Consider the following 23,087-nt stretch of genomic DNA (forward strand, 5'->3'; position numbering starts at 1 on the left):
AGGTGGTGGGTTATATCCCTTTGTTTGACTAAAGTAATCCCTTAAATATGTATACTAGAGTATCATATTGCATACTTTAAATATCGTCAATAAAAATAAAAATTCAAGGGGGCTGGAGAGATGGCTCAGCAGTTAAGAGCACTGGCTGCTCTTCCAGAGGACTTGGGCTCAATTCCCAGTACCCACATGGCAGCTTACCCATGGCTTCTGACACCCTCACATAGACATATATGCAAGCAAAACACCCATAAACATAAAATAAAAATAAATTTAAAAGATTTAAAAACAACTCCCCATAGTGGTTGATTTAGGACAGATAGAGCGATAACTTTGCGTGCCATGCCTGTGTGAAAGCTCTGCTCTAGCCGTGGTGGTCCGCATCCTTCCGGTCCAGCTCACTGTGTGGTCCTCAGGGCAGTAGGTCTGTATGCTGAAGTCCCTGTTCCATCCCTCCCAGCAGCACATGCCTGAACTCTGGCTAGCTAACTCTGAAAATCCCCTGTCTGCTCTGGGTTATTGTATTTCTTCATCCCAAATGGTAACAAGCCAAATCTCGATGGAAGCAGCTGTTGTTTCTGGACTGCCAGCTGCTGAGGAATGAGGACGATTACTCAGAGACGTGGCTCTTCTGCAGAGACTGAGCAAGATGGTGGAATAGTCAGCCATCACCACTCTTTCCCCGAGAGAATCATCAATCTCAACAAGTACCCACACAAGATAACACGGCCACAGGAGCTTAAGAAATCAGGTGAGAGACCATAGCGCCTGGGCATAGCGTAATAGTCAGAAAAGTCACACAGAAAGCGGGGAGAGAGCACAGATTGGTGTTATCCTTCCGTAAACCCCAGATGGCACAGCATGGGAGGAAATGAGGATAATGTGCATGGGGCTTTGCCTCGGACCCTCAGTTAGCTGAGAGAGTTTCCCCCCCTGAGGGGATGAAAAGGAGAAAATTGTATTATTGATTTACTCTCTAGAGAACACGGGCCTCATTTTGTCAATGTCAGTGTGGTGTACATCCTGAGTGATGTCCACGAGCTGTGCCAATACCAGTCTGTTATCTGGCACTCTCTGAGGGGTGAAAAGAGTATCCTCTGCCGGAAGGGGCTTTGTAGGCTATCAAATGGAAAAAAAAAATTGTTTACTGAGTTAATTATGGGGCTTAACTGGTGATGAATCAACTCTAGTGTTACTACAGCACACTTAAAGGGTGTTTAAAAAGAGCTTCATTTTCAAGGCATGTATTGCAATCACTGGAAAACTTTACTGAACAAACATTATATATAAGTATAGGATTTGCCTTCAGTGTTTGAACAATCTTTTGACCAAATGATTACTTCATTACCCTCCAGTTTAGATTGCATGTTGGAATCACCTGTAGTGAAGAAAAAAAAAAAAAGAACGGTAAATGGGTTCCACCCTGGGCCAGTTATGACAGGCTTCCAGGTGGAACAGTAGTAAGAGTGAGGAACAGCTTCCGTTTGTATTTTTCAACCGGCCAGAGTACACTAAGAAGAGAGATAAAAGTGCACCTCGCTGATTGGTCACTTATGCCTCAGAGGTACATGTTGAGTTAGCAGCTAGCATTATAAAAGCTCTGGACTGCAAGCTCACAGGTGTCTCCCCAAGAAGAGAAGGCTGCCATGGAGCCAGTCCTGGTGCTGGTGTTCACTGTCTCCTGTCTGCTTCTCCTCTCACTCTGGAGACAGAGCTCTGGGAGAGGGAAGCTCCCTCCTGGCCCCACCCCTCTCCCGGTTATTGGAAACATCCTGCAGATGGATGTGAAGGACATCAGCAAATCTTTAAACAAAGTAAGTGCTTTTCAAGATCCTCTACTAGGTTACAAAAACAAATTTAATCTCAGCTATCATTTAACTATTTTATTGTAAAGCAAATATTTCCATAGGTTCTTTAAATTAGAGTGCCATTGTCAGGAATAGTGGAATGCTATAATGCATATAAATTCTCTCTGAGCTTGTGTGTGTGTAAGTTTTTTTTGTGTGTGTGTGGGTGAAGAGGCCAGAGGTTGAAGTTGAATGTCTTCAATTGCTTCTCCATCTTATTTTTCGAGGCAAAGTAGGTCACTGAACCTAGATCTCAGTGATTGGCTCGTCTGACTGACCATCAAGTCTCAAGCCCCCAGATCCTCCTGTCTCTGCCTTCCCAGGGCTGGGATTATTGCCCTGAGAAGAGCAAGGTTTTTATGTGTGTGCTGAGTTCTGGGCCAGTTCTCATGTCTGCAGAGCAAGCATTTACGGGACCATCTCCTCAGTCCCAAGGGACGGGAAAAATTGTAGATTTCTAATTATTAGTCACAGAATGCCTGGAAAAGTGCTCAGTAGTTGATCCTGAAGCAAGTTCAATACCAGTGTGGACTTTGGCACTGCACAGGAAACAGATTCACTAAACAGGGCTCAAATTTGGATCTTTTATTTATGTAAGACTGAGATGAATTTGAAATTCTTTGAGCCTCAGTCTCTTTAGCTGTAAAATTAATAAATGTAGCTCAAGGTATTGGTTAGCTGGGATGATCTAAATAGGATTTCCCTCATAAATTCTTGGCAAATGGGGGACAGTCTGCCTGTGACATCTGTAACAAGCAGCATTGTTTTTATGTCTAAAATCCAGCAACATTTGAACCTGTTTCATAGGAACAACAACAACAAAAATCATCAACAGTATGATGACATCAGCAGATCATGTACAATATGTAGGCTATATCCTGATTTTATTTTTGCTGTTATATGAATTTTCCAGTTCTCAAAAATCTATGGCCCTGTGTTCACTGTGTACTTGGGCAGGAAGCCCACTGTGGTGTTGCATGGGTATGAAGCAGTGAAGGAAGCTCTGATTGATCATGGGGAGGAGTTTGCTGGAAGAGGAAGCTTCCCAGTAGCTGAAAAAGTAAACAAAGGCCTTGGTAAGTGTGAGTACAAATGTATGCATGTGTGAGATGGGCCTTGGTCACACAGATGAGGCAGGATGAGCTCTTCTGGGCCATCCAGATAGTTTCATGTGCCAGTTCCTTGTCTGCTTCCTGACTGATTCTTGTTACCCATTCTTGTAGGAATCATTTTCAGCAATGGGTTGAAATGGAAGGAGATCCGGAGATTCTCCATCATGACCCTGCGGAATTTTGGGATGGGGAAAAGGAGCATTGAGGACCGTGTTCAAGAGGAAGCACGGTGCCTTGTGGAGGAGCTGAGGAAAACCAAAGGTAGGTGTGTGTCACTTTGTGTCACTGACCAGATTGCTCCCTTCTTTAATTGTCTCCATCACAACACTGCTGGGGCAGCCAAGTCTTGCATTGAGGAAAATGCTTGGCAACTCTATGCAAATGAGATGGTTTGGTACAGAGCCAAGGAAGATTTTGTAGCTTGCTCAGTGCCTTCCGTGTTTGTAAACAATTTTTGTACATATGGGGTGGGGATAAAATCTCATTAAATTCTATTTTGCACCAAGCTTTACTTTCAAATAATACCATACAGATAGAAGGATTGAATATCACTTTTCAAATTTGGCAGTGTTTCCCCATAGCATAATTGTGGGCTAACTATTCTAGAACATTTCACTAGGAAATGTTTGTGAGAGGACATTACTGAAGTGACCTGCTGCTCCATGGAAAGTGAAACCATGTATGCTTTTGCTTAATTGGTCTGGTTGGTAGCATAAGCCTCCCTGACAGACATGTCTGGGGTTCTTCAAAGGCCCATGTCTGCATTGTTCAACAACAATGGTGTCTATGCCTGGTTTCTAGTTCCTAGGAATCATTAATGCTCCCTTCGCACTTGTGACTTGCTTCTCCATTTTTCACTATTTAAAGATGTCAATGGAAGTTACTTAATGTTACTCACTGTGGACTTTATTATTTACATATTTTAAGAGTCATCTACATTACTAAAGATAATTTTAAATTGATTTATTGGACTAAATCTGAATTACTATTAATGCTTAATCTCAACTTCCCTAAGTATAATTTGCCTCTATTTCAGTTCTCCTTGTTATCCTCTATTTTGATTTTTGTACTAATTGTGAATTTTATTTTCTATATTTTATGAGGCTCTGACATCTTGGGCTGTTCCTCCCAAGGCTAGATAATTGATAACAAAAGCAAATACTTTACCCAAAGCATGCTTTTGGCATACAAATCAGCCTTTCTATGGCCATCGACCACCTCTTTTAGTAAATTCCCACATACCAAGTCCATGTTCTTGCTGTAGATCCACCTAGGGCCAGGTGTGTGAACAGTTAGTGACCCAGAGATCTCTGCAGTTTGTCAAACTTTCCCATCCTAAGCTCACAAAATCTGCCTTTCCTGTCCTAGTTAACCCTTTGCATAAAACTCCAGCAAAGGCCTGGCTCTCTGCTTTTCCTTTTCCATCAGTGTCCTGGACTGTGGTGGCACTGTGAGCTGCCATCCTGTCATGTTATGGATGGCCTCTCCTGTGTCCTTTTTTGGAGTTTGTTGAATGACAACCTGATCTGTGAAATTCACTGTATCTAAATGAAAAAAAAATTATGGCTGAATTTGAAACAATTGGATTTTGAGTTAGAATATTGATGGTAACTTCTACCTACCCTGCAATCTTGGTTTCACTCATCTGTGATGTAGTTGTCGTAGTAGATATGATTCTCAGCTTGGTTTCCACGTGCCCTTGATATTTACATGTCTCTTCAAAATGAAGCGGAAGGCAAAACTGATAGTCAGACTTTCACTGTGACCCTCTCTTGCCCCAAATCTCAAACTAATAATTCCCAATGATTATCTCTTTCTCTCCTAGGCTAAAACAAAATTCTAAACATTCAGTGTAATGGTGTGTTACAACAGAAAAGGGGTGTGACTTAGCCAAAGTTAACTACCAAATAGGCTCCCTCTGTTGAATTCCTCACCACTTGTGCACAGATATCTTTTAAAACTAACAAACAATAATTGTATGCACTTCTGGAGTCCAGTAAGGAATGTGCCACGTGCCTGTGATTTGTAATGATTATGTTTAGCTACTAGCATCTCATCTCACACATCAGTTCTTTTTCTTGGGAGAATTAGAACCGCTGTCTTCTAGTTCTTTAGAAACATGTCATGGATGGATGTCAACTGCTACTGTGCTGTGGATAACTAGAGTTGATTTCTCCTTTGTAGCTGTATTTGTCTCTTTTTATCTGGCCTCTCTATTCTTCCTACACACCCCTTTTCATCTCTAGTAAACACCATTCCACTTTGTTTTTTGTAACATCAACTTGTTTTTTAAGTTTCCACTATGAAAGAGAACATGAAGTATTGGTTTTCTGTGTCTGGCTTATTTCGCTTAATATGAAGTCCCCCAAATATGTCTGCTGCAGTACAAAGTATAGTATTTCATTCTTTTTAAAGACAGTAATATTTGATTGTGGGTATAGATCTCAGAAACTTTACTTGTGGACACTTCCGTTGCTTCTATTTCCTCACTATTGTGAGTAGTATGCATGTTTTTGGTTTATCATCCTTAACTGTAGCTGATGTGCCCTTGTAGACTTTTCACATTAAAATTTGTTAATAATTTTATTAGAACAATTTTGATGAAAATTGCCCACAAAATATTCCCTCTGAATTAATTTGCTTTTCTGTCAAGTAACTGAATCGAATAAAGTGATGTTCAAATAAAAAAATGTATAGAGGCTGGAGAGAAGGCCCTGTAGTTAAGAGCATTGTCTATTCTTGCAGGGGACCCACCCAAGTTTGGTTCCCAGCACACACACATGGTGGTTTACAACCCTCTGTAACTACAGTTCTAGGGTCTGATGCCCCTTTTTTACCTCTAAGGGCACCAGACATGCACATGGTGCACACACATACATGCAGGCAAAACACTTATACACACAAAATAAATAAGTTAAAAAAAAAAAAGAATTGCAGTATTCTGTTATTCTATGTCACACGATAGCAAGACGTGCACCAGAGGGCGAGCTTTGCCAAGCAAATGTGGTATGATAGTAAACATTTCCAGAACAGGAAATTTTTGTTACTTTTCAACACTGAAATAAGAAGTAAAGGATATTATTTATCAATTTAATCTTTATGTTTGTCCTGTATTTGATTTAAATTAGAAGTGGAATTTTTAAAAAATTTAACTTATTTTAGGCAAACAGATCTATCTTCTAATAATGTGTGTTCCTTTTTACTTTTTAAAAAACGGTATTGAGGATAGAACTTAGGGTCTTGCATCTGCCTAGAAAGTCCCAACCACTGAGTAATATCAAAATCTTTGATTTCACGTTTTATTTTGAGATAGGGCCTCTCTAACACACCCAGGATCACCTCAAATTCACTGTAGCCCAGGCAGGCTGAAAACTTACAATAGATAGTCCTGCTTCAACTTCCTGAGTAGGTAGGATTACTGGCTTGCATCACCAGGCCAGGGAGTGTTTATTTTTATTAATTAAAATATGTTATTTTTATTATTATTATTATTATTATTATTATTTTATTGTATGTGAGTGTTTTGTCTGCAGTATGTCTGCACACCAGATAGGGAATTGAGAGTACTCAAGTTCTGCCTGATAGAGAATTTCTAGGAACTCATTCATTTAGGGTTTCTAAAATTACTTTAATATGATATCAAAGGGTCTTTTATGTACACATATTAACAGTTATTTTTATGTCTCCTCTTCTCCAGGCTCACCCTGTGATCCCACCTTCATCCTGGGCTGTGCTCCCTGCAATGTGATCTGCTCCATTATTTTCCAGAATCGTTTTGATTATAAAGATCAGGAATTTCTTAACTTGATGGAAAAATTTAATGAAAACCTCAGACTCTTGAGCACTCCATGGATACAGGTGAGGTCAAAAGGCTTCCTTCCTTCCTAAGGAGCCATTTGGGCACTTTCCTTTGAGAAGCCTTATAGGGACTGAGCTGTGGCATGAATGTTTCCAGACTGCATATTTATAGAGATGTGGTGTGCAGTTGTTGTTGTTGTTGTTGTTTTTAAACGTATTCTTCAGCTCTGTGTGTACATGAGGGTGAGTGGGGGTGGGGTGGGTGCGGGTGCTTGCAGAGCCCCGAACAGGGAGTTGGATCTTGGAGCTGGAGTTATGGGTGGTCATAAGCTGCTGGATGTAAGTTCTGGGAACCAAACTCCAGTCCTCCAGCATGAGCATGTTCTCTTAACTACTGAGCCATATCTCCAGTTGTTGGCTATAAGTTTTTAATTTTTCCTTTGTACTTTTTGTGTTCTGTAGGCAAAAAGCATTTGCTTAGTGACATTTCTAAGCTGTTCCTGTGAAGCTTGTGTTCTTTGTCATGCTTGGACTCCAAAGTCTCTGCTTTCTTTAGTTTCTGATAAAAATTGCTTTACTGTGAGAGTTATAGATGACAAAGAATATGGAGATAGAGATGGAGAAAAGATGGAAGGAAGGAGGCTGTAGGGTAGAGATACAAAATGAAGAAAGGAGAGAAAGACAACATGCAAAGTAGGAACAAAAAGTACAAGAGACAAGGGAGGAGGAGAAATCCCACCAGCCTGGCTCGGTGCCGGGCACTCAGGCCCAGGGCCCAGGAGCCAGCAGAAGGAAAAGCTTGTTTTAGTTTTTTTCCCCCCGCTGGGTGGGGGGGTTGGGTATTTTTTCCCCAGGACTTTTCCTAACTTGTGTTTGTCATGGGCATTCTCTGGCATTTTAAATACATCAGTATACGTGGATGCTTTTTTTGTTTATTTGTTTGTTTTTTGAGACAGGGTTTCTCTGTGTAGCTTTTGGAGTCTGTCCTGGATCTCACTCTGTAGACCAGGCTGGCCTTGAACTCACAGAGATCCGCCTGGCTTTGCTGGGATTAAAGGCGTGAGCCACCACCACCCAGCATGTGGATGCTTTTGAGTGGCCTGATTTTCCAAAGATTCTCTCTCTCCAGCTCTTCTTCGCATGGTCTCAGAGTTCTGCCAGGGGCTTTAATTAAATTCTTTTGCCCCAGGTGGCCCTGTGTTGCCTAGTGGCATTACAACTTTTCCATCCTGAGGAGTTCTGACTTAGGTGAAACAAAGACAAAGTCCTTCAGCTCCCCCTACCCTGTTAGGTAAAAACAGAGAAACAGTTCACTCCCCCCACATCCCCGCCGACTCCCCTGGAATCAAGAGCCATAGTTCTGCACACTGGGAACAGGACTCTCATTAAGGATGCCACTAAGACAGGGCAGAGGTGACATCAGGGAAAAACAATGGTATAATGCTTTTCTATCCCTGCCATTAAAAACCTCAACTTATCATTGGTTTATGTAAACATGACTATTTTCCACAATTATAACAAAGTTGTTTCAGACAGTTTTGATTGTGTATGTATGTGTGTGTGTGTGTGTGTGTGTGTGTGTGTGTGTGTGTGTGTGTGTGTTTGTGTAGAGGGATGGGGCCTGCCTACCCGCAAAGAGAATGTTTTCATATCACCTTCATCTTGGGATACCATGAGTGTCTCAGAAAGACAGCAGAGCACTTTATTCTTCAGAGCAGAAGACAGATGGCTGGACACAAGTTTTTTGCAAGCCAAAACCACAACCCACCAAACCACAGAGTCCAGGTAGCACTTTGGTACTGCCAGAGGCATGCTCAGGCTATCAGTGGCTATCTAGGGACTTGTTGAAAACCTTCCACCACTCACAGGCTTGTCTGCCAATCAAAAATTAGAGTCATTTTCATCCCATTACTTAACAGTTATTTCCTAATTGGGGATATCAAAGACAGAGAATGGGAGCACAGATTGATGCCAGGAACCTCTGAGTACTGGGGGTTTCAGACCAAAGACTCAGAGGCCATCTAAAGCTGGGTGTCTACCTAAGAAAGTAATGAGAGTCAGGATATTAAGATGATTGGCATTTGGAGTGTATAAAACACAACTCTCTGTTGGACTGTCATGGTCAATTACATCACCATCTATCAAGCTGGTATCACTCTGTATAGGAGATAGTTATGTGATTTTATAGGAGTCATTTGACCACTGCTGTGTGTAAGTATTTGTCCATAAAATTTGGAGTTGAGTTTCATATCTTTGAGCCCTTCCCAGTTATAAAACATGATTTTATTACTGAGGCCAACTGTTAATGGTAGAAATATCAGGGAGTAACTCTGCTCTGTTTCAGGTTGACTGAACTTCCTTGACCTCTTAGTTTACCTCATGCAGGTGAGACATGGTCTTCCTGTATTTCACAGTTGTAGGTAAAAAAGAGAGAGTGGGCATAACAATGCTTTAGGAATGTAAAAATTACTGACTTGGATGTTAGAGATCTTGTCATATTTGGTCATGTGATCAGTTTAATGGAGACTCTATTAGCACTTCCATTTATACAATCGTGTACACTGAAATGTTTCTCCTCAAGTTCACCCTAGTTCTTTCTTTATTATTCTCTTATACATTACATCCTGACCTCAGTTATCCTTCCCTCCACTCCTTCCAGTCCCTCTCCACTATTTGATCTCTCCCCCAGATCTACTCATCCTTTGTTTTCCTTCAGAAAACTGAATATGGCTTAACCAATTACAATAAGACTAGGCACAAACTCTTATATCAAGGCTGGATGAGGCAATCCAGTAGGAGGAAAGGGTCCCAAGGGCAGGCAAGAGAGTCAGAGTCACCTGTGCTCCCACTGTTGAGAGTCCCACAAGAATACCAAGCGACACAACCATAACATGTATGTAGAAGGTCTAGCTCAGATCTGTGTAGGCTCTGTGATTGTTACTTCAGTCTCTGTGAGCCCCTATGAGCTCTGCTGAGTTGATACTGTGGCCACATTCTCCTGGTGTCCTAGGCCTCAATCCTTCCTCCCCCACTTATGTGGGTTTTCCCTAGCTTCACCTGATGTTTGGTTGTATCACCCTAGTTTTTAACTGGGGATATGATATTCATGTCTTTAATTTTAATTAATATTTTTAATCTTCAAGGTCTGCAATACTTTCCCTGCTATAATTGATTATTTACCTGGAAGTCATAACCAAGTACTTAGAAATTTTTTCTATATAAAAAATTATGTTTTGGAGAAAGTAAAGGAACACCAAAAAACACTGGACAAGGACAATCCTCGGGACTTCATTGATTGTTTCTTGATCAAAATGGAACAGGTAAAATATTATTTGTTGGCTTGAATTTTATGATTTGTTGATCATTTCTGTAATTATTGGGAATGCATAGTTGCTCAGGCAAGATGCACTTGGTAAAAACTTTAGGTACCTGCTGTGTGCATGAAACTGAACTGACAACCATAGAAGATTTAAAACTAAATGGTTAAATAACTAGAACATGTGGGCACTGATTTTAGGGACTAACAATCTAGCTGAGGAAAGAGAGCATACCCATCAGGTGAAGTAGAAATACAAACGAGTCAGACAATAAAAATACCCAGCATTGAAATAAAAGTGGTTATACTGGAGTGTGTGGGACACTGAGGATAAAGAGCATATGCGAATGAGAAGAAGAAACTTGCTGGGCAGATTTTCCGAGTGACCTGAGGTTTGATACAGATTTTCAGTGAGGAACAGGGGAGAGGATTTCACATGGGCACAGTGAAGTGATAAGGTAGAGAGATGGGGCAGAGAACCATAGTTGAGTATAGCTGGAAATGATTCTCCCCAGATAAGGATGTGGAAATGTTTTCAAGCACTCTACAAGCCTACATATTGACACGGGAATCTTTGATACTGTATATATAAGCCTGAACTGGAGTCTAATGCAGATAACACTCAGGGTAAATTTCCTGTGAACTCCATAGAATGATCTATATACTGAGCATTGATACTGAAGAGGAGTATTGAGATTTATCATCTGTATTTTACCTTGATACATGTCTGGATTATAGAAGTGTAGATTCAAAAATAAATGCAAGGTGTCTATCTCATATTATCAGAGCCCCATAGGCTTCATTTTAGTTAATGGGATGGATGCTGCAAATAGCAGGAGCTATGTGGGAGAGTTCGGCAGCAAGACCTATTTTGTGCCATGGTAAGTTTAGCCAAGAGGAGAATATTGATATGCTTAATTAGAATTGTGGTAGGGAAGGTTAAGGAACCATTGAGCAAGGTGGAAAGATTCTAAAAGCCGGAGGATGGGACCAAAACAGTGTCTTCAGGACAGGAAGGATCTATGCACTCATGAGCTCATAGCTGCTGTGGCTGCAACCCAAAATCAATCCAGTACCCACCCTTAGCTGAGGACCTATTGACAATTGATGACTTTTAGGGGAGGGGGGAGTTGGTTTCTTTTAAGGATGTGGTCCTTGGTAAGTCTGCCATGCACTCATGTGTATGTGGGCAGCACAAATTGTACTCCATGGGTTATAAAAAAAAAAACAATAAAAAGAAGACAGGAAGTTGAGAGATGGGAGGCAGATCTGGGAGGAACTAGGAGGAGCAGAGAGGGTAAATAAGATCAAAGTGCATTGTATGACTGAATAAAATTCTCAAAGAATTAATAAAGTATCACATATATGAAAGAATAATGGTAGGGGCAGTTCAAAAACTGGGTGAGAAGCATAATATAGATCTAATAAAAGCAAGTGTAAGTACAAACATACTCCTTGAACTTAGGTGAGGCAAAGAGCAGAAAAAGCTAAAGAATTGGGAGAAACTGGTGGTGGGAAGGAACAAATTACTCTTGATCTGTGCCTCATCTGCTGGTAGGGGAGAATTATTATTACCACAGAGATGGACTTCCATATTGCTGTGAAGACTGCCCACTTAGCTGGATTAGGCTGGGCTCCAAGGTCTCTGTTACTCACTTACCAGTGGCCTTTGCCTCAGTGCTGTATTTATAAAGTGTGTTGCTCCTTGGACTTTAGTGAAGTATCAGAACCTAGCTGTTCATTGGCTATGGCTTAGCACCATCTGTGTGTAATTTTGTGAGTGTGCAGGTATACATGTAAGTACAGATGTGTGCATGTGTGTAGTTTAGAATCCAACCTCAGGCATTGCTCCTCATCATTGGTTACTCTGTCAATTGTCAGCCTGAGGAAATCAGACCATGCTTCCTGCAGCCCTGGGAACACATAGTCCCCCTCTCTGCAACATAAACATACATACCTCAAGAAAGATTTCTGATCCTGTCATGTACGTGCTCCAGGCATGAACTCATGTAGACTAAATCAGACTGAATCATGTGTGGAAATTCCTGCCAGCCCCTTCAATTTTATAAAAATCAGAATATTTAGTTTCTTCTAGAGTTTCTGAAGGTTCTCCTTCTCTCTGTTTGGGCACTTGTCATATTGTCATGAACATGTTTGTCTTGGGCAATCTGACAGGAGCCCGGAGGGAAAAAGAAACATGATATCTTCCATTTTTATTAGTTCTTTGAGAGTTCATACATGCTTTGACCTTTCTTCCATTTCCTGTGTATTTATTTCATTAATTGATTACTTATAATGAAGCTTCTTCCCATCTTTTAAGGGGGCACTTTCCTTCTAAGACCCTGCTGCCTGAAATGATACACTGTCTCTTCCAATGGTCTCCAACCTCAGAATCTGAATGATCATGGCTTCTGTTCTCACAAGGCCCTTTCAGTAAAGCTCACTTACGAATGGCAGTTTATCAGCTCCTTTCCCCAAACTGACACCCTGATTGCTTTTATCCCTCCAACATAATATTCTTGTTAATTATTTGGGAATTTCATACAATGCACCCAGATCACACTTGCTTCCCATTTCTCCCATGTCCATCCTCCTACCCTGTGCCTTTCCATCAGAAACAAAACAAAATAAAAAATCCACCAAGTCCAGTTTGTGTTGCTCATATATTCATTGGAGCATGGTTAAACTCCCAGACCCTGAGTCCTCCTTGCCCCACTAGAAGAGGGGCGAGGTGGAAGGTTGTCACAGAAGCCTTTAATATCTCTTATTCTCAGTTATGAGCTTGCAGTCATCGATACCACTGCGAAAGAAGCTTCCTTGCCCATAGCGGCAGGCAGCAGCGTGGACTGTGGACGTCAACATGGTTTACAATGGCTGCTTGGATCAGGGATATCAGTATGGTCTCTGGGGGCAGCATGGACTACAGACATCTTCTGAGGAGACTTAATCCAGAAAATGAACCATTCTTCATCTTGGATATCTTGTTGCTCAGAGTCAGGGTGATTGTGTGGTTGGGCAGTGTGTCTGAGGGCAGGACCTGAGCAATCTCCAGGCCCTGCACATCACCCTGCACTCAGTGCCCAAAGCAGCCATGGGGCACCTGGGGTTTGCAGCCATGGTCCCCCAAGCAGGGCAAGTAGCATGGTAGTGATGGGGTGAAGTGAGCCAGGTGGTGGTCTGATGTGGTGGTCCAAGCCTCCTGGTGGTCCTATTTGGCAACGTAATGTTCCTTTGTTCTTCGAGGCTGCTTTCCCATACCTGTCTCTAGTTCTGTCATTTCTTTTTCCAGTTCCATGACACTGCTTTTTAAAAGTATCTTCACGTAAGTCCTGGCATTTTTTAGTTGTTCTGGAGATTCTGCTCGCTCAGCAGGCTCGTCCTCTACCTCCTATCTCCACGAAGTCTCCATGGGTCTCTCAGGCTCCTTGGAACAGCCCTACAGCTCATCTTCTCCCCATCTCTCTGGCAGACATTCTGATTTCTAACAGTACTGTTAGTTTTACACATTTCAGAGTTTATAATAAGGAAGTCAATATTGTATCTAATTAAATTCTTTAACAGAATTAGTTACAATGTTTTTGTGAAAAAGTGTTTTCATTGTTATAGCTTGGATCTTAAATGTCTATCAAACGTCCATGTGCTAAAGACCTGCTTCCCAGTTGATGATACTTTAGGGAGGTGATAGAACCTTTTAAAGTGGTTCTCAACCTCCTAACACTGCGACCCTTTAATACGGTCCCTCCGCTTGCAGTGACCGCCAACCATAAAATTATTTTTATTGCTACTTCATAACTGTAAACATGCTACTGTTATGAATCTTTTTAGAATTTTATTTATTTCTATTTTATGTGCATTGGTGTTTTGCCATGGGTGTCAAGTTCCCTGGAACTGGAGTTACAGACAGTTGTGGGCTGCCTTGTGGGTGCTGGGAATTGAACCTAGGTCCTCTGGAAGAACAGTCAGTGCCCTTAACTACTGAGCTATTTCTCTAGCCCCACTGTTATGAATCTTAATATAAATATTTTTGGAGATAGAGCTTTGTCAAAGGAATCATGACCCACAGGTTGAGAACCATTGCTTTCAGAGTTGAAGACTAGCTGGGGGAAGTTATGTCATCGAACTGTTTCTTCAGTACAGTACCCTTGTCTCTTTCCTCTCTTGGCTTCCTAGCTATGAAAGGTGAGCAGCTCTGCCCTACTGCCTTTCTCTCTGCTATAATATTCTGTCTCCCAGTGTGCCCAGCATCCCAGGCCAAGCAGCCAAGCAGGACCAAACAACTGAACCATGAGCAGCAGTGAATCTTTCTCCTTATAAGTCAGTTTTCTTGGTGTGTTGTCAAAGTGATGAAAAACTGACTACATTGTTTTAAACACACACACACACACACACACACACACACACACACACACATATATGTTTGGGTACAGTGTAGTATCTTGATCCATATACATACATACATACATACATACATATATACATATAATGAAATCATTAAGTCAGGCCAATTGATATATCCATTACCTCACATAAGTATAATTTCTTTGTGATGAGAACATTGATAATCCACAATTTTTAAAAAAGATTTACTTATTTATTATGTATACATTTTTAAAAGATTTATTTATTTATCATGTATACAGAAGAGGGTGCCAGATCTCATTACAGATGGTTGTGAGCCATCATGTGGTTGCTGGGAACTGAACTCAGGACCTCTGGAAGAGCAGACGGTGCTCTTAACCTCTGAGGCATCTCTCCAGCCCCAATAATCCACAATTTTAACAATTTTCAGGAATGGGAAATAAAGCATGAGTAAACTAGTAACAATTTCTGCTATCCTGTTTAGGTATTATAGTTTTATTATTAGACTTGCCATTGTTTGTTTCTTATCTTTAAGAACAACCTGAATTAATTTTTATTCACTGTAATTAATTGTATGCCAGCAAACGAAAACAATATCCACATAAATCCTAGGAAAAGCACAATCCGAAGTCTGAGTTTACCACAGAAAGCTTGGTGGCGACTGTCACTGACATGTTTGGAGCTGGAACAGAAACAACAAGTACCACTCTGAGGTATGGACTCCTGCTGCTGCTGAAGCATGTGGACATCACAGGTATGAGGAGCCAGAGGAACTCAACAGAGATGCTGGAAAGACACGACCCATGTCCTTCACTGGGTCTCTTAGAGAAACCCTATTATTGAAATTGCTCTGTTGCTAGCTGTAACGTGTACATATGAGGAAGAAATAAGAATGAGACAAGTTTTCACAACAGAAGAGAGTGACTGAGAGAAACAAGACAGGGTGAACAGTAGCAGAAGCATCCAGCTCTGATTTTAGTGACCTTACTCTGATAAGGCATCTGCATTTGATGGGAGGTGTTTGTAGCAAGGCACGTGTGTCCCCAGCTGGTGTAGGTTGGTACATTAGTTTCCTGAAGGATAGAGGGGTATGCATGTGTCATAGTGTATTTTCTCTCAATATAACAAAATAATGGAGACTAGATATTGTACAGAGGAAATTATATTTAGCTCACAGTTCTGGAGGCTGGAGAGTGTCACACTGCCATCTGCTAGGGTCTGTTGAGCACCCCTGTTGGATGGGATCCTATCAGCTCCAGCACATGTGAGTGTGGTGAGTGTCATGTGTGGAAGAAAGATTCAGGGGCAGTGCCAGGATTTCTTGTCACAACACATTTCCCACTCTGGCTTCAGGATGGACAGGAGATAATGTGTGTATGAGGAGGCTTAGAGGAGAGGCATGGCTGACAATTGGATGAAGCCTAATAACTAAAAATTATTTCTAGGGTTTGAAGCATACTTGAGCATTTGTAATAATTCTAAGTTAGCATCCACTCTTAGGGATTTAAGTAGGCTCTTTGATGTCCAGGAATGTGTAAAACATGTAACACAACTGCAGCTCCCTGACCTGTGAGAAATGTTCGTGAAGTCACGTGGATACAAGAATGCATATATGTAAGATAAAAATTATAAGTGTACTGCAGGAGAGAGGTGTGTGTGTGTGTGTGTGTATGAGAGAGAGAGAGACGGAGAGACACAGAGAGAGACAGAGAGATACAGAGACAGAGACAGAGACAGAGACAGAGAGACAGAGAGTGTGTTTGGGGATGCTGTCTATTTTGTATGATGTGGTGGTAAATATATGATTGTAAATAGTGCAGTAAAACAATAGAAATGCCCATTACCTCTGAATGTGAATATAAATTTCCCAAGATACTTAAAGAATGTTTTGAATGGCTGGAAAGATGGCTCAGAGGTTAAGAGCACTGGCTTTTCTTCCAGAGGTCCTGAGTTCAATTCCTAGCAACTACATAATAGCAACTCATAATGAGATCTGGTACCATCTTATGGCATTCAGGCATACATGCAGGCAGAATACTGAATACATAATAAATAAATAAATAAATCTTTAAGAAAAAAAGAATGTTTTGAAGTGAGTGCCTTTGGCATATGAGGAAAATACAGAGAACAACTTGGAATTTACAGATAAGCAAGAACACACACACACACACACACACACACACTCATCTGCCAGGAGAATTCAATTACTACAATATGTTAATTTGATATGACACTAATTGTTATTTTCTTCTTTTTGTCCTTACAGGGGTAGGAATGTCTTAGTTCATATGTGTAAGATATCTGTATAGTAAAGCATTTAACCATTCTTATGTGCACTGATTATCCTGTAATGGTAATATGTAGAAGTATATCTACTTAGTGAATGCCCATGGCATTACAAGTCTAGATGTGCTTAGGGCTTGTGATGCTGTTGAGACATCTTCATCCTGCTCCGTGTAGCACTGACTTGCTGCGGCATTTGTGCCACTTTTCTCCTATTACATCATTTCCCACTTTGTCTTACTAGCCAAAGTCCAGGAAGAGATTGATCGTGTGGTTGGCAGAAACAGGAGCCCCTGCATGCAGGACAGGAGCCACATGCCCTACACAGATGCTGTAGTGCATGAGATTCAGAGGTACATTGACCTCATCCCCATGAACCTGCCTCACTCAGTGACCTGTGATGTTAAATTCAGAAACTACTTCATTCCCAAGGTAAGCTTGTTTCTCTCACTCTGCCACTTAGTGTTGGTGAAGTTCCTGAGTTCACATCTTAGTTTCTATTATAGTTGCGAATATGTAAGAGAATATTTAAAGTAGTAATATGCAAAAGTGTAGCTCTTAAATATCGTAAACTTAGAAACGTGGAGTTTCCAACTTTTTATGAAACATTACTAGCTTGATTTTTGTTGCTGTGCTAAGCACCATATCTAAAGGCAACTCAGAGAGGAAAGGGTTTGTTTAATCTTATAGGTCATAGTCCATCACTGAGGAAAGTCAGGTCAGGAACACTAGCAGGGCAGTCACTCTGGCAGGGCAGGGACTTGAAGCAGAAGCCATGGTGGAATGTTGCTTCCTGGCATGCTCTCCCTGGCTGTTGTCCAGAAAGCTTTATTATACATCCCAGGTTCACTTTTCTGGCACCACTAAGAGTGGGTTGGGGCATTTCATGTCAATCATCAATCAAGACAGTGCCCCACAGACATACCCGTAGGCCAATCTAGTCAAGGCAATTCTTCAGCTGAAGTTCCCTCCTATAACTCTGGGCTATGTCAAATTGATAGCTGAAGTAACTAGGAGACTATCCATACTCAGTTAGCACTTAAATGGACATATGAGTGTGTTCTTACATATCATGTGCCTATGAAGTATAAAGGTGTGTTTAGAACTATATATTAGTCTATTAAATCTATCATACTTAACACTTAAATATTTTGATGTGTATCTCCCAAGAATGAAGACTTTCTGCTACAAATTGATAATCACCCTCACACTAAAGAAATTAGCAATATACTAATATTATCCTTCACACAGTTTAAGATTACATTTTCTAGTTATACCAAGCTATCTCTTATAGGTTTGGGGGGAGAACTTTTCATAGTGCAATAAAGGAACAAATCTACAATATGGTTCTCCAAAATTGAGAGCATTTTCTTTAAATAATTTCTTGATACAACAGTTATTTTGAAGAGTCAAAGCCACTTGACCTGTGAAATGTTCCTCTGTCTGATTTTGTGTGGAGGTTTTCTTGGAGATTAGGGTTCAATTGTGTGTTTTAAACAAGGACATCTAAAAGATGATGTTCAGTCAATGGCCTGCTTCATCAGATTGTGGCCCTGGATACACGGTGGTCCCAGTGTAGATGATGCTAAGAATCATCTTTCCTAACAGAGTGTTTTTTCAGATCCTCTGTTAATGAGGTTCTGTATTCTGCATTAAAACAAAACAAACAAAACGAAACTCTACAGGGTGGAATTTAATTTTTGAATATCCTATTTTCCAAATAATTTATCAATAGTTTTAACATTAATTTATAATCCCTGCCTGAGCTCCCATTTTCTAAATAATTTGCCAACAGTTTATAAAATTAATTAGTAATTTTAAAGATAAATATAATCTTTGACTGTCTGTAATGCAGCCTGACCACACTTGCCCTCTCCTTCCTATCTGACTTTTCACAAAACCTCTTCATCCCATTAATCCCTCTCCCCCTCCCACACCTACTGGGTTAATAAGGACATCATTTCATGGGTGTGAATTATCTTCTGGAACATGGAGGACTTATCAGTGGCCACACCACTCTTAGTACAACTAATTGATAATCCTTACCTGAATTGATAATCCTGAATTGTGAAATGATGGAGATTCTCATTTTTTTTTTATATCTCTTGTACTTTCAAGGTAGGGTTCATCTATGATGAGGAGGTTCCCACATTTTTGAATGAGAAGCACATAATATATCCCAATGAAAAGTGCTCAATAATTGAAAGTATACCTGTTGGTAGTATATTTAAAGTTATCATTAATTAGATCAGATGTCCATTTAACAAAAGCTTAAGCAAAGGATTCTAAATTCTCATTGCTTTTCAAGAATGAACACAGACTTCCTCCTAAAAACTATAGCTAATATGAATTGAATGAGAATAGAAGTGATAAATATGGCAGTGGTGAGGGCAGACAGCAATGTCCAACCTTGGTAACAGCTAGAGTAGGTTCATAAGTTTTTGTACCAAAATCTCAAGTAATCAACCTTTCAATTGCTAATGGAGATCACAGTAGCAAAGCTGTTGCTACTAGTATTAAATTTATCTCATCAATTTTGTGTCTTCTTTAAAAAAACAATATTGAGTCTACTTTGTGCCACTCATACAATCATGGATTGTGTAGCCATTGGCTCAAGTGTAATTGACCTAACAGAGGTCACACCCTTAAAGAAAACTGGGGCTTATGCAGGGACACTTTGCTCAGCCTGGGAGGGACTGGACCTGCCTGAGCTGAATCCCCAGGGGAGTCTTTGCCCTGGAGGAGATGGGAATGGAGGGTGGGCTGGGGGGAAGGCAGGGGCGGGAGTGGGGAGGACAGGGGAACCCATGGCTGATGTGTAAAATTAAATTGAATTATATAAAAAAAAAGAAAACTGACTCCAGAGAAGCGTTGTTTGCAGTAAATGAATGGTGGTGAACACAGAGACCTACAACTTGATCCGGATACATAGAATATGAGATCTCAGAAGGCTAGGCCATAAATGGGGTATCTATATCACACTTCTTTCTTTCAAGGCTAAAGGATCATTGTGGAAGATCGGTCAGAAAGATTGTAAGAACCAGAGGTAGTAGATAATGTGGAGGTCCACAGAGCTTTCCTAGTGAGATCTTAAGGTTGCTTTACCCAGCAGGGCTCATAAGGGGATGGCTTGACCACGTGCATTGTTATCAGGTGTTTGGAAGGGTCTGCACTTGGGCTGTGCAGTATGCTTTGATCTAGCAAGGGGGAGGTCTTTTGCCCTGCCCATTGGCATTGTTATAAAAAGCCCTTTTGTAGAGACAGAAAGGGCCCATGGATTTTGATCCCAAAGCTATCCTGTGTTTCTGTCTGTCTCATCTCTGGTATCTTTCTATCTACAAATTCCTTATGCCTTTCTCCTCCTTATAGGAACTCTGTAAAAGGTGGGAGCAGGCCTCCCACAAGAAAATTACAAAGAAACAGTGTTTTCTGGACATAGGTAGGCAGGTTACACGTATGAACTCATAGGTGAAACCTATGGACTCACAGAGTTGTGGCAGCATGCATAAGACCTGTGCAAGCTTAAACCAGGACATGAAGGTGGACCCCTAGCTGAGGAGCTAGTACCAATTCCTCTCTTCTTCCTTTGTCTGTGTGTGAATGTCACTGCTCTGCTTTGGACCCAGTGTCTTCATCCATAAGCCAAACAGATGAGTCTAGGTGAATCCCTTCATTTCTTCCCTTTCAATTTTCATTATGTCTGTTGGCTGTTTTCAGGGTACCACTGTAATAACATCACTGACGTCCATGCTGCATGATGACAAAGAATTTCCTAATCCAGAGAAGTTTGACCCTGGCCACTTTCTGGATGAGAGTGGTCACTTTAAGAAGAGTGACTACTTTGTGCCCTTCTCAACAGGTAACAGAAATTCATTTCCATTTTTACCTTGGAGGACATAATAGATTTTTAGGATCAGGTGCAATGTGACTTTGCTAGGACTGGTAGAATTGCTCTTCGTATGTTATAAAGAGTATCACTTTAATGATTCTGTATTTTCTATGCATGCAATAATTCCTCTTTATTGGACTAGGTCAGCGAGCATTGCAGACTCTAGCACAGTTTTTTCAAGTTAAGAAAGCAGAGTATATTTATTGATTGAACTTGGGCACTGTATATAACCCCGAGCTTCTCTTGGGAGCTGACATCATTTAGACTTTTCCTCATCTGCCACAAGAGAGGTATCTAAGTCCACATGTTGAGTATCTCCTCTGTAGCATCCTTCACTCTGGGGATGCAAGTGCCCTAGAGAATAGAGCATGCTCATGCTCTGAAAGAGACGCACCCCTGAGTTGGGGAAGCAGGTGAGTCAACAGGGCACTGTAACCTAGTTGGATTAGTGCTGTGAGAGAGGGAGTCAGAGAGGAAGTTACTCAGATCTTGCTCTTTCACACCCAAACAGGATTACTTTAAAAGGTCAGAGGGAAGTTGGCTGGCTCATAGGGAGCAAGGAAGTAAGAAAAGAAGAGGAGGCAGGGTACTGTACAGAGGACATGAAGTACAGGAGGGGCTATTTTCTGTAGATTCAGGAAGTCAGAACCTGACAAGTAAATGCAGGTTGAGAAAGGCCCTGGGCATGTAGAAGGACAATCTCTGTGATTCCAGAGCTCCTAGAGTTTCCTTTACTTAGGATCCTCCACCTTGATGTTCAGTTTCAATGCTCCAATATGTGTGCTGAGTCTCTGAGCCTGGATTCAATTTTACCTTTTGCTGTAGGATTTGATTTTTATGTTGGTCCTGAAAGTGTACAAATTGAGATGTGTATACAGAGCCCTCCCCCTTTTTCTTAAGGAATTCATTTTGGCAGGGAGGCAAAAGATAAGAAAGCATAGCATTCAAGCAATCCCTGCTAAGTAGAATTATGCATATGATGAGGAAACCCACAGAAGGTAAGATCCTATTGAGATCACAAGGATCATAAAGAGGTGTAGCACGAATCTTAAAAGGTCTTATTAATAAAATGAAAGCCAGAACCAGATATTGGCTTAAAGCTGGAAGATCAGAGAAGCAGAACAAGCCACAGCTTGCTCACCTCGCCAATTCCTCAGCTGATCCTGTTTCCTCAGATTCGAAGCCTCTGAGTCCTCATCCAAATGAATCTCAGCTGAACTGCTGCTAAAAGTCTAAAAGCTTAACCAGGCTCTAGTTCTTGGTTTTCATGCCTTATATATATTTCTGCTTTCTGCCATCATTTCCTGGGATTAAAGGCATGAGTCACCATGCCTGGCTGTTTCCAGTGTGGCTTTGAACTCACAGAGATCCAGAGGGATCTCTGCCTCTGGAACGCTAGGATTAAAGGCATGTGCTACCACTGCCTAACCTCTATGTTAAATATTATGGCTGTTCTGTTCTCTGACCCCCAGGTAAGTTTTTTGGGGTGCACAATCTATCAGTCACAAAGAGGGAAGGTCATAGCTCCCGAGGGAAGCATCAGAGCGCTGCTGAGTCAAATGGGGCAGCTTGAAGTTTTCAACTTCCTGGTGTCAGAGATTGGTGGAGGGAGCTGTGTCTAGAGCCAAGAATGTGATGTGTGTCTTCTAGCCGCATACCTAACAACTCATGACTCTTTACTGCATACTCTGCATGGCAATTCACAGTACTTCAGGGCCAGCTCTGTTTTTGCTATCCTCAGGAAAGCGGATGTGTGCAGGAGAAGGCCTGGCCCGAATGGAGCTGTTTGTGTTCTTCACCACCATTTTACAGAACTTTAACCTGAAGACTCTGGTTGATGGAAAGGACATTGATACCACACCAGTTACCAATGGATTTGGCCACGTGCCCCCTTTGTACCAGGCTCGTTTTATTCCTGTGTAAAGGGCAGACTCTATATTCTCAATCTGCATCTTCTCTTCTTTGAGGGTACTGTTCGTTTCATTCCTGGTACTGTGGTTGCTTTCTCTCACATTTCCCCATTCCCTTGAAATCCAATGAACAGCAAACCTCATTAAAGAGTTCTCTGAGTCAGTACATAGTTTAACCCTTTTGTCCCCTGTATTTTGTGACACTCCCATGTAATACTTACATAGTAAGTGCTAATGTTTACATGATTCAGTTACTACTAACACTATGTTTTTACTGTTAAACAGCAAAATCTTTAGAATATGACAATTCAGAGCCATCTGTCTGCATGTGCTGAATAAAAACTAATTTCTGGGACATTTCTCAGACTCTCTTTCTTATGGGCATTATGCAAGGAAGAAGTAAAGAAAACAAAGTCTTCAGAGGCCATATTTGTAGATGTAACCATCTTGTTAAATAAGAAACACAGAGCCAGTTGCAGAGTTAAAAACCAAGAGGTCAGAGCAATAGCTGAGAGCCTTACCCTTCACTGCTTCTGCTGTCTTTCCTCTCCGCAAGAGAGCTACTTCTGTGTGTTT

At 41.1% G+C, this 23,087-nt stretch overlaps 1 protein-coding gene across 4 annotated transcripts; it reads left to right on the plus strand.

Annotated features, from left to right (window-relative positions):
* Positions 1–1,577: 1,577 nt before the first annotated feature.
* Positions 1,578–22,796, plus strand: LOC118586859 (cytochrome P450 2C11). 4 transcript variants are annotated; one of them, XM_036192237.1, is made up of 9 exons: positions 1,578–1,811; positions 2,758–2,920; positions 3,068–3,217; positions 6,654–6,814; positions 9,898–10,074; positions 15,042–15,183; positions 16,957–17,144; positions 20,430–20,571; positions 22,343–22,796. In XM_036192237.1, the coding sequence occupies exons 1-9, from the start codon at positions 1,644–1,646 to the stop codon at positions 22,522–22,524; spliced, it is 1,473 nt and encodes a 490-aa protein (XP_036048130.1). In that variant the 5' UTR covers positions 1,578–1,643; the 3' UTR covers positions 22,525–22,796. The 4 variants fall into 4 exon arrangements, with proteins under 4 accessions (XP_036048130.1, XP_036048138.1, XP_036048148.1 ...); XM_036192245.1 differs by having other exon boundaries at positions 15,048–15,183; XM_036192255.1 differs by having other exon boundaries at positions 2,758–2,914.
* The last annotated feature ends 291 nt before the right edge of the window (positions 22,797–23,087 follow it).

The sequence above is a fragment of the Onychomys torridus genome, chromosome 1, assembly GCF_903995425.1.
Source record: "Onychomys torridus chromosome 1, mOncTor1.1, whole genome shotgun sequence".
NCBI lineage: Eukaryota > Metazoa > Chordata > Mammalia > Rodentia > Cricetidae > Onychomys > Onychomys torridus.

What these genes read in the sequence shown, in the direction of transcription:
- LOC118586859 (XM_036192237.1), top strand. Translation starts at nt 1,644, where the DNA reads ATGGAGCCAGTCCTGGTGCTGGTGTTCACTGTCTCCTGTCTGCTTCTC. An exon ending in TCTTGATCAAAATGGAACAG is followed by an intron (nt 10,075 to 15,041) that starts GTAAAATATTAT and finishes CATAAATCCTAG; the next exon opens with GAAAAGCACAATCCGAAGTC. An exon ending in GAAACTACTTCATTCCCAAG is followed by an intron (nt 17,145 to 20,429) that starts GTAAGCTTGTTT and finishes GGCTGTTTTCAG; the next exon opens with GGTACCACTGTAATAACATC.